An 11,641-nucleotide genomic window follows, 5' to 3' on the forward strand; every position below is an offset into this window, starting at 1 on the left:
CGCCGACGCGTTGAGCGCGGCGGATGCGTGGATGACTTGCAGCTACAAAACTATCATTCTATGCGTTATTATTCTAAGGTCGTACCCTGATAAAATGTAGGTTTACCAAAGAAATGTCTTACAATAATCGAAGCCCTTCTCTTTAAGGGCGTATTTAAGGTATTTCAGCCCCCCATTTTCGGCGTTGCCGATGTACTCCATGTTAACAGTGCGGCACAGATCTGGGACAAACATTTTTAGCAGCGACTGCTCAGTCATGCCTCGGGGCAGGAACTCACCGGCACTGCCTGCTACCTGCAACGTGTATACATTTGAATTTAAGTTAGATTTCTCAGAATTTGTTGGACCTTAGACTACAGTGTCGTCAAAAAAATATTATATCAAAAGAATCTGCCTCCTGTAGAGCTCCTTGTGAAAAGGTTCATCCAGGGTGGTACTGCCATCGTACCCATTTCTGCCCTCAAGCAGTAATACGAGCGTTACTGCATTTCGGATTTGATGGGTAAGGGTTCTGGTGAAATCACAGGCACATGGGGCTTGTCAACTTATGTCTCAGGCTGACGGGCGCAGTGGCAGTGCCCTTAAGATTTTTGCGATTTAAAGCTCCGAGTGGCACTGTAACTGTTATGGACAGGCGTGTAGCTTACCATCAGGCGCACGACTTGTTCGTCCCCTCACTTAATATTATAAAAAAATTTTAAAAGTCCCAGATTCGATTCCCGAACATGGAGAAATGTTTGTATGGCCTACATTTATTTCTCTCGTGAGTTTGGTGTAATTTGTCTATGTGTGTGTGGCACCCGCGAAATTATTTCCCTAGTAAGCTATGAACATCGAACTCGATGTATTATTATATTCAAATTTCGAACATCTCTGAAAAACAAAACAATTTGATTGGACCTCAATTCTAATATCAGTCGAGATGAAGTTTTATTGAAATGAAATGTCAATAGCAAACAATTTTGACAATTTCACACGTTAATTGATATCGAACGATATGATAGTTGGGGCCGATTCTAGTTTGTATGACATGCGTGAGAAAAGTTTTTATTTGCCGCCATTTCGCCAGTCGTAACATGGGGTTCCTGAGCACATCACAGAGAGCTTATAATATGTGTGAGTACTTAATTAGGCATTAAAACACTAGTATTTCAGTGCCTTCCATTACGTAACAGTCACATGATTTACTATTTTTAACTTTTAAGGTTATTTATCGGCAGAAATAATCAAAATGTAACTTATTACACTGTTCTTCTAACAGCTGTGATTAATCATAAGAAAGAATTGGAGTAATTTTTATTACCACTTACCAAATATAAGAACCTACTTTAAATTTATTTCAAATAATCTTGAATGGCACTAGTATCAGAAGAAATAAAGTGTTTGTTTTTTAGTAACTCCAAAACTGCTTTGCCTATTTTAATGCCAATTAGACATATTGATAGTTAAGCATAAAGTTGTTCATATTTCAATGTTATTGGATATGTTAAGCGAGAAAAAACAATGGCTAAGGTAATTAGGCTGAAACACCGAAATGACTACGGTAATTAGGCTGAGAACACCGAATGTGAGAATGGCCGAATCCTAATTCATAGTCGCCCTACCCACAGGTAATGCTAACAATAAATCAGGAGTAGATATAGTAATGTAATTATGAAAGTAAAGAAGTTAAGTTTTTTTTAAATAATGTATTTACTAGACAAGCGCCTAAAATAGGCAGCTGTAGGCGCTTAAAATAAGGTGAGACTGTAGGCGATAAATTAAAATGTTTTAAAGACTTCCAACTGAAGTCAATGTTTGTACACTAAAGGCTAAAGCTACTTCAATTTAGCTCTGATCCCAAAGTAAATAGCTAAATCACTTGTATCACCAAAACCCAGACCCGAGACAATACAGAACAGTTAGTTTTTCAACACTGACTCGGCTGGGGATCGTAACCGGGACCTCAGAGTTGGCGATACCATGAAGACCCTGTCGTTGCATACTTACTTCAGAGCATTTCCCACTGTAAAATGGAAGGTGATCCTCGTGGTTCCACTTGAGAATTTGGCCTGGAAAAGTTCCGCTCGCCTGCCCGTTTGTGACTTCCACGTAGCCGTCTGAGTCCAGAGAATTGTTTCTCTAAAATAAATAAACAAGTTTTATAACACTTTAAAATAAATAGAATATGTATCTCCGTCAAGTACCATATTATAAAGACACTTTAGGACATTTCCACTATCGGGGGACTATGCTGGGGTTTACCTACGTTACGGATATTCTAATGATTCACACAAAGCGTTACGCTTCCCTGTATGCAAACTTATTTCCTGATCGCTATTACTTAGGCCTATTTTTATGATACCAGGTGACGGGCCGAACATGTCGTGCGCTGGTGGTAATAACGATATCCACCCGCCCGTCACCCTAAGACATAAGTTAACAAGTCCCAAAACCGGAACGTAGTAACGTATTATAGTTTAACGGCAGAAATAGGTAGCAGTACTACCCTGGACGAACTCTCGATTTGAAAAGCTTTCAATACAGTAGTGACACTGCTATTGAAAGCTTTTCAAATCGAGAGTAAATAAGAATTATTTAGATGCGCATGCTCTATAAGTGATCTCATTGTTTTGGTTGTTTCCATCCATTGAGATGAAAGTCAAATACGCGCTTGTTTTTTTTTTATAAAAAAGGACTAAAAAAACTTCACTTGGCCGCAGTAATAATGCAACATAACGACTATAATAATACATCACACACAAGATTTAAAACTAATATAATACGAGGAAATGAAACTATTTTTCCGGATTTAAATCGCGTATATTTGTTTTTCAAACAAACCGACGTTTCGGGCCCTTTACGGGTCCCATGGTCACGGTTGACTGAGGTGGTACAGTCTTGAACCAGTTATGTCTAAAATGTTTTCTTTGTAAAATTAAAAATAAGGTATTTAATTAATAACTATTGTAACTATAGTGAAAAAATAAGGTGGTTTGCATCAATATTAGACATAACTGGTTGAAGACTGTGCCACCTCAGTCAACCGTGACCATGGGACCTGTAAAGAGCCCGAAACGTCGGTTTGTTTGAAAAAACAAATATACGCGATTTAAATCCGGAAAAATAGTTTCATTTCCTATATGTAACAATCGCGACAACCTAAGAACTTAATATATACGACTCACAAATTGCAAACGTGGTAAAGAAAATAATGTTTTTATTTGAAAGGATATTTAGGAGTTGGCCACAGATGGCCTCGACACAGGCCCACCGCCCGAAAGGGCGAGCTGGAGGTTCGTAGCCCGTATAATTTTTTTTTTAATTTGTTTCACAACTTGAAACATACACAATACATACACATAACAAGCTCTATACACACAGGTACAGTACACTGGGTAGTTCCTTTTATTACTGAACAGAACATACATTACTAACGTTCGAACAAAAAATATGAATATAACTGCTTACATAAAAAAAGACAAAAAAAACAGATTTGAAATGAAAACTCACAAATCATGCTTTGTACACATTATTCCTTGCTAAGGCAAGAGAACCCAAAATATACCAAATTTTAATCTGGTCCATTGGAATACGAAGTAATCTATATGTATAAAGGAGCCGGCCAACATTTGTTCTACAGAAGATGCAGGATGAAAGTATTTCGATTTGACAATCGACATATTTCCGTATAGGCTCGGATCTCGGCGTGTGAAGACAACACTGACGGGCATGGTAAATAATTGAAAAAAAAAACGTTATGGGTACGGTTTCGCATAAATACCCTGCCACTCTGTCCTTAAAGGTGACATTAGCTACGTATTCTGATTTGCATGCTTCCAAAAAATTATAACGTTTGACTTAAGAAGAAACTAAACGATAATAACTATTTAATGAAATTCAGCAGTTGACTTTCGAAGAAAAGCATCCAATTCCCGTACAAATCTGGCCATTCCATGCATACTCCAAAAAACAATGAAAAATATAAATATATTTATTATTCTCACCCCATAAAACCATCCAAACCGATCAACCCGCGGAGCATCTCCCGTAGCACTGGATGGTAAACTTTTCGCCATATCCAGCAACGGGTCTTCGTATCCGTCGAAGAGAATCTCGCCTGCTGTTTTGGTGACGGAGATGTGCTGCCCAAACATTGACAGACCCATGGACAGACCTTTTTGACGGACGTAGCTCCAATATCGCGTTCTGTAGACTGCTGACTGGAAAACCCAAGAATTTACATAATAAACACGGGTGAAAAAGCTTCTTGTTATTCTCCTGGAAGTTATAGGGTCGCCCTCCGAAATTTCTGAATAAAACTATTACTAAACTGCTATTTTGAAATCAGAAGATTGGAAAAAGGTTGTCAACGTCCTAATTGCCAGTTTACGTTTTTCGACTATAAACTTCAAGGGATTTGCGTTTGACTCGCATAATCCTCGATACGGGTTGAACATCGCTAAAAGTTATGTCATTAAATACAATTAGATTTTTAAACCGACTTGAAAAAAAGGAAGAGGAGGAGGAATTCGACTGTATTTTCTTATGTATGTACGTTACGCGATAACTCAGGTATCTGTGAACCGATTTTGATGATTCTTTTTTTGTTGGAAAAAGGGTACGTCTGTATTGGTCTCATTTAAATTTGAAGAAAGTATTCCAAACTTGGCAATTAGACGTAATTCCACGAACCTTGGAGATCGATTTTTTTTTAAATAAAAATGTTACAATCATTGAGATGCCAAGTTTCAAAGCATGAATAGTGCATTCAGTTCCATATACATTTTCCATATGAGGCGATTCAAAAAATTCATTCGGACATAACATGCAAAGTTATTATTGCTCAGCAAAATGAACCAACTAAACTTACGACTAAAAATAAAACTTACAGCGGCAAGAACGTTCAAAGTAGTGACATTATCCTTCAGGGTGCCATTGCTGGTAAGAGGGTCGAAAAAGAAGCGTCTGAGTGTCCGGTACGCAATGGAGCCGTTGTGGTTATTCCAGGTGATATTGACATGCGAACGCTCCTCGCGAAAGCGATATGGACCTGTAACATGATACCCACATTACTTAATATAATCGCGGTTTCGCTGGTTTCGCTACACTGAAAACAATGGATGTTTGCCATGAATAGAGGCTAGTGGAAATCAAAACGCGTGAAACTATTTTTTTCGGATCTTCATGGCATATTAATATAATAGAGACTATATAATAAAAATATTATATTCTCTGTTATATTCCTATACTACGCAATAATAATATAATAGAGATAATAATAGTATAATAGAGAACAGCAGTGGGAAATGTTTGTACATTTATTACGTATTGACGAATTTGTGAAAATGATAATTGAGGAGAAGATAGAAGGGAAAATAAAGAGACAAAGAATGATGTATAGTGAACAAATAAAGAAGAAGATCAAAGTGAGTAGCTTATAAAGAGGTCAAGGAGCTGGCTATGAACCGCGAAGAATGGAGGAGGCTACAACGATAAGAGCCTGCCTTGTAAGGAGGACGATGATGACGGTTTTTTTATAAGACTAAGTGACGGCGACGAATACAAGCGAACGAGTGGCCCACCTGATGGTAAGTGACACGCTTGTCCATAACAGTTGCAGTACCACTCACAGAACTATTTCACAAGAAGCTTTACTGCTACTAAAAATGGTATAATGAAGAAGACGTTAAACTTAGCACTTGAGACTTTTGATTGTCCTTTTTGTTTGAGGCATAAGGTTGAATTGGGATACGATCGTTCACCATCTGGTACTGACAGAAAATCAGCGCTGTTTGACTGTTCACGATCTACAGTATTTATGCTGAGTCAGAACCATGTCAGCATAAAATGCTGCTAATAACTAGGTAGGTAGATGAGTATAAAATTTATGTTTTTCTCTTCAAATATGTGTTTATATCAATGTCCACTAAGTTATGTTCTATGTGCTTTTGTGTTATGCCTTGTGAAGCGATTGTCAATGCTTGTATCTGCTTCGAGTTGTGCTGACTAAACGTTTTATCTATCTATCCATTTTAATCTTTAGTATCAACATTAAAGTGCTTGTGACCTAAACTGTCTGCTTGGCGGCCACCTGGGATGTATTTGGGTTGATGGCAGTGAATAAATCGCTATAAAATTGAATGTTATTTATTGCTATCAAAATAACCAACAATTGAAAATAAAGTGAAAAAGAGATGATTGTGAGAAAATCTCATTTGAAATGTAATTTCAAGTTTTTGGATCTAAATCGAGTATATATTTGCCTCTTCAAACAAACCAATGTTTCTTCTCAGGTCCCGTAGTCTGTCAGTCGTGACCATGGGACCTGTACACAACTTAGATTTGAAAAAATAATTGGTAGTAGTAGTTTCCAATGCGTAGTAATCGCGAAAATGTAATAACTCGATATAAAAAGGGATGATACGTTTCTGTTATAATCAAATGAGCCTAATCCACCCCCATCATTAATTAAACTTAATGACTTGTTCGCAATCGATCTCTACATTGTTAGACCCAGAAGCAGTTCTGAATATTCGCTATATTGAAAAACACATAATTTTACATGTACCAATATTTTAATGACAAATGAAAGGTAGGCGGTGACATAACAAATAGGGTTGTTAGTACTACTTTCATTGTTCGTTGTCGTGGTAGGAGACCGTATAAGTAGGTTATATAAATTTATTTACAAATGAAAAATTGTGTCTTCTGTCAGACTGTTACCGACTTTCTTGTGTTATTTCTTCTTCATCTACTAAATTTTCAATTTCGTAATTAATGTTGTCAAATTTTTTTACCGTCAATTTTGTTCAAACTGGTCTAATGAAGCGAGTCTAATGACTTAGCTGATTTTGTAATATTGATAATTGTGCGCGAATAGTTGTCCGTGTTCTTTTTACTACCAATTATTTGATTTTATAAAGATCGGGACTTAATTGGGTATAAATATATTTTATTTACCTCGACGTTTCGGACGTGTGGATGTCCATGGTCTAGAACCTTTCATCTACGGGAAGGGACTGTCCTGTTCTATCCGAAGGGTCTACTCCCATTCCCTGTCCAACATCTGTCCTAAACAATTACTGCCAAATAAGTAATACTCGACCAAATCAAAACAGAATGTTAAGTATGAAGCTTCATTCGCATCGTGCCTCTTTTAATTTTGTCGACTGTTAATTATTTGACAGTAATTATTATTGTTTTAGACGGATGAGGGCGGAAAACGAGAGCACAGGGTCTGAAGTAAAGACCCTTCGAGACCATGGATGTTGCTACACGTCCAAAGCGTCGAGGTAAATATATTTATACCCGATTAAGTCCCGATATTTTAAAATCAAATGACGTATATAAATCGTGAGACTAAATGTGGCGAAGACTGAGTACATGGTTTGCAACGCTACAGATCCCCTACCCGTTCGCATAGGCGAAGACGCGGTCGAGCCTACGGGCCAGTTTAAATACTTGGGATCTGTACTTAGCGCGTCCGGAGACATCGACTGCGACGTCAGAGCCCGAATCGCAGCCGCTTGGGCAAAGTGGCGTGAGGTGACTGGTGGTGTCATTTGTGACCCCAAGATGCCGGTTAAGCTGAAAGGACAGGTCTATAAATCCATCATTAGCCTGTCCTTTTATATGGCAGTGAAACGTGGCCCGTACTTGAGCGCCATAAGCAGGAGCTGCGTGTCACGGAAATGAAGGTGCTGCGCTAGATGTGTGGAGTTTCACGGAAAGACCGTGTCAGAAACTCCCGCATCCGCGGCAGCCTTCACGTCCGTGACATTGCAAATAAACTGCAAGAAAGCCGCCTACGTTGATACGGCCACATCTTACGGAAACCGGGCTCCAGTAGAAGGGGCAGACCCAAGAAGTGCTCGCTTGACGTCGTCAAGGGTGATATGCGTGCCAATGGTCTCACCACTAAGGATGCCGAAGACCGTGCAAAGTGGAGGAGAAAGCGGACCCCGGGCTCTGCAGCAACACTGCTGAGGACGCAACCGGGACAACGCTCAGATGAGAGAGACAGAGAGTATGTAAATCGTGAAAGTTTATATCAATAGGTCCTACCTATTTGAGCCAAATTGGGTTTCTCGTGGGGGAACTGCTCAGCATTTGTCCAGTTGTAAAGAAACACTTCGAAGTAGATAGGCACCGAGGGCGCCTGCCAGTTTTGGAATGATCTCGACGTTGGTGTCAGAGCCAGATTCTGCAAAAAAGGACAAAAATAAATTAGAAAACCTGCTAGCACGGTACCTTAGCCGAATAGTACGGTAAAAGAAAACGAATGTCCCGAGGCAGTGCTTATTCGTAGTCAGTAAAAGCTTCGAAAGATAATTAAAATTAACTTATTCAAAATATGAATATTAATGCATTGTTTACTGCCGAAAACCTTAGTACAAATAGGAATACGGAAATATCCAAATCAAATAACAGGAAAAGTAATAAAGAAGTCAACCAATTTACAAACTGCCCTCAGTGCTTACTTAGTTATTCGGCGTGCAGGTTTCATCGCAATGTTTTCCGTCACCGAAAAGCTTATAGTAAAGTTTAAATTAAATAAGATATAAAAAAAAGATTAGAGCGGGCAGATATGTTAACAATTGAATTTCGCCAAAAATTTCGATTAGTTCAATTATAATAAGTAATTTAGGTTTTAACAACTGTTTTTAAATATATACGTCCTGTTTTAAAATAGGACGTAAATATTTGTTTCTCAAACATGCTCGGAAACGTTTGCATTACTTTCAAAGAACGAACACGGAAAGTTTGTCATTTATGGACCGTGCGACTTCTTTCTAAAAAAATCCATTGATGTCCACTTCTATATACATTTAAATCTACATATTATTCTAATAATTAACTATGTAAAGATTCGCTCTGGACCTTTTGGAGGGAAAAGTGTCGTTTTTTATTTTGACTTTCAATTATTTTGTGAAATCTAGTTTAAAGTGGAATAGGATAGTGATATTGTGCCTTAATCTAAGATTAAAACGCGAAATTATACGAATCTCGAACTCAAATACCCGTATCGGCCCGTTTTAAGGAATCCCGAGTCAATCCAAGAACGCCGCTTCAAATTGCCTATCCTCTTTGTGGCGGCCATATTTACAGAAACATAATTAAACTTCATGTTTAGGCTGATGGCTTTGCCAAAGCCTTAATAAATTTCAAAAAAAACTATGTAAACAGGCAAAAGAAAAAATCATACAGCCTAAAAAATATAACAAAATAACTACATATACATACCGCTTACTTAAAAAAAAATAGAAAATGACAGTAACACTTAAAGTGTTTTGGTATTCTTTTGTTTTTTCATCTTGTTTGTGTTTTGGTCGTGTAAATGAGTACCAGTGAGAAGAGCGATAACGAAAATACAGGAATAGATACACATTCAAACGCATCTCCAGAAGTTCAGCAAACTACTATTAATGTGCCTGGAAAAGCAATAACATTTTCATTTAGCAATTGGCGTAACAAATATTACTTTTCACTTTTTTTTTACTTTTTCTATTAAACATCTCTTTAGTATTTTGTTATTTCCTCACAATGTTTGAGAAAAATACTATACATGCCTCGGCGGGAACGGGGATTGCTTGACTCGTATTAATACAAGGCCACGCTAGCGCTCGTCCTTGTACTGCCCTCATAACGAAGCGTACTTTACACAGCAGTTGTGCCTTATTTTGTTCCGACTGCAGTGTAACTCATACTCGTCCAACCATCCCTTACTTCCCGGCCTATGCAATAATGTACTAAAAAATAGTCTTGAAAATCTAAAACATGCTCCCGCGATTTTTTTTCCAAGTGGCGCTTTCGCCCTTTCTATGAAACACCGACGACATGATCTTTAAGATAGCTACCTGCTCAGACTTGGAATAGTGTCACTCCCATCATGTCATTAACTGTAATAGCAGCTGATGCACATTAATCAATTTATTGATGATCTATAATTACAGTCTATCCAGTAGGCTATTGACGTTTGATCGTCTTGTATTCCAGTTGACTCCCAATTAACTTAAAAATGACGGCAGCTTATCCCGACTCAATTAAACTCATAAAAAAGGCGAAGGTTAAATAGCCAATGACGTCTGAATTAAACGAGGCCTTGACGAAAAACTATTATATATTTTTACTGTCTTATTTCAAGGATTATTTGCTATGTAAATAAAACCGAACCAAAGGGAGATTGTTTAGTTTTTACCGAACTGTTTTTCTACGATATCAAGTCGCAGGTGGAGGTCTACCGCTGCTAAGCTCTCCTGGTACCTAAATTTCTAGTAATACACATTTATTGGAGAATAGCTCAGAAAATCCGGTACGATTAAAAATAAAAGCCAAAAAATGTAAAAAAATTTTACTTATTATTATAAAGCATCGTCATTATGTAATTCCTAGTTAGTTAAAAATATAGAACAAAATACAATTCAATGATTCCGAAATTTCATCATTGCATTGCATTTAGTTATAATTAACCACTCGAAACACGAATGACTGTTCGGTAAGAATGTGGAAATTAAGTTTTGTCATGCGTCTTATAGGTACGGGCACATTCCAACATAACGAGTGCTTTCTGCCCTCCTTTTCATAACTATACCGCATTCGCATTTCTGTAACATTCAAGATATTGGCACCTGAAGCTTTATTATCACCTAAAAAAATGTGTTATATCTATTTTAGGCTCTCGCGCATGTCCTAAAAGATAATTTTGAATTTTATTATTATTATTTCGCTAAAAATGTCGATTACGTTACTTATGATACGGAGAACAATGTTAGAAGGTTCCCGAAACATTCGATTTCTTAAAAAACAATCTACAGCTCTTTTCCAGAACCTAGGGTGTCCTACCATCCTTCGTCATGCACTAATTCAGTGAAAATAGAGAGGGTTTGATGGTTTTTCAAAATATACTTATTTAAAAGCTGGTGATTACCAGCTTTAAATATCAATATCTACTTATTACTATTACAGAGTACTACGAAGAAGAAAAGGCGTTAAAAGCCGAACTTCAAAGTTTGCAAAGCGATTTTTTTTATGAATTTCTTGCTTCCTTTTCAATTTTTATTGTTATTTTCACGTATAAATTTTAATTTTTGACGAAAAATTTTTCTTCATCTAAACAGAGCTTGTTAATTCAACTATATGAATAGCTCGGTTTGATAATATTGGCTTTTATATCTTTTCTCCCCCGAAGTATCGATATTTTCAGCTGGTGATCACTAGCTGAAATATAGCAGTTGTTTCATAGATAAAATAGATAAAAATTAAATAGATATTAAGTAGATAAAATATCCATACAAAATGTAAGCAGTTAATCAATTTTTTTGCCTGTCAATCGTTTGTTGGGAATACAAAAAATGGTTATGCTAAAATTGTAAATTATGGTTACTACGACCTACAATAAAACCATAAAATATAAATACATATTAATCTTCTAAGCAAGTCATTGACTCAATTTGAAACTATATTTTTTTCAGTCCAGTTGTCAAAAAGATTTATTTCCTAAAGTTGTAGCTCCCGCTGTAGACATTTGCGATATAGTGGTCGAAAGGTTGTTTTTTTTTATAAAATATAAGTGCGCATTTGACCTCCATCTCACCTGATGGAAAGTGACGATGAGGTCGATGATGGAGCATGCACACCTATTGACTCTCGCCTTGAAAAG

General features: G+C 37.1%; 1 protein-coding gene across 1 annotated transcript in view; it reads right to left on the bottom strand.

The window, feature by feature from the left end:
• Nucleotides 1-11,641, bottom strand: part of LOC113226368 (protein peste-like) — a 67,912-nt gene that overhangs the window by 7,127 nt on the left and 49,144 nt on the right. The window contains exons 3-7 of the mRNA XM_026458973.1: nt 8,047-8,185; nt 4,872-5,032; nt 3,987-4,202; nt 1,990-2,121; nt 123-294 (exon numbers count right to left, since the gene is read on the bottom strand). Of these exons, the coding sequence (XP_026314758.1) occupies nt 123-294; nt 1,990-2,121; nt 3,987-4,202; nt 4,872-5,032; nt 8,047-8,185 (820 nt within the window). The remainder of the gene's footprint in view (nt 1-122; nt 295-1,989; nt 2,122-3,986; nt 4,203-4,871; nt 5,033-8,046; nt 8,186-11,641) is intronic.

The sequence above is a fragment of the Hyposmocoma kahamanoa genome, unplaced genomic scaffold, assembly GCF_003589595.1.
Source record: "Hyposmocoma kahamanoa isolate Upper Pololo Valley unplaced genomic scaffold, ASM358959v1 190, whole genome shotgun sequence".
NCBI lineage: Eukaryota > Metazoa > Arthropoda > Insecta > Lepidoptera > Cosmopterigidae > Hyposmocoma > Hyposmocoma kahamanoa.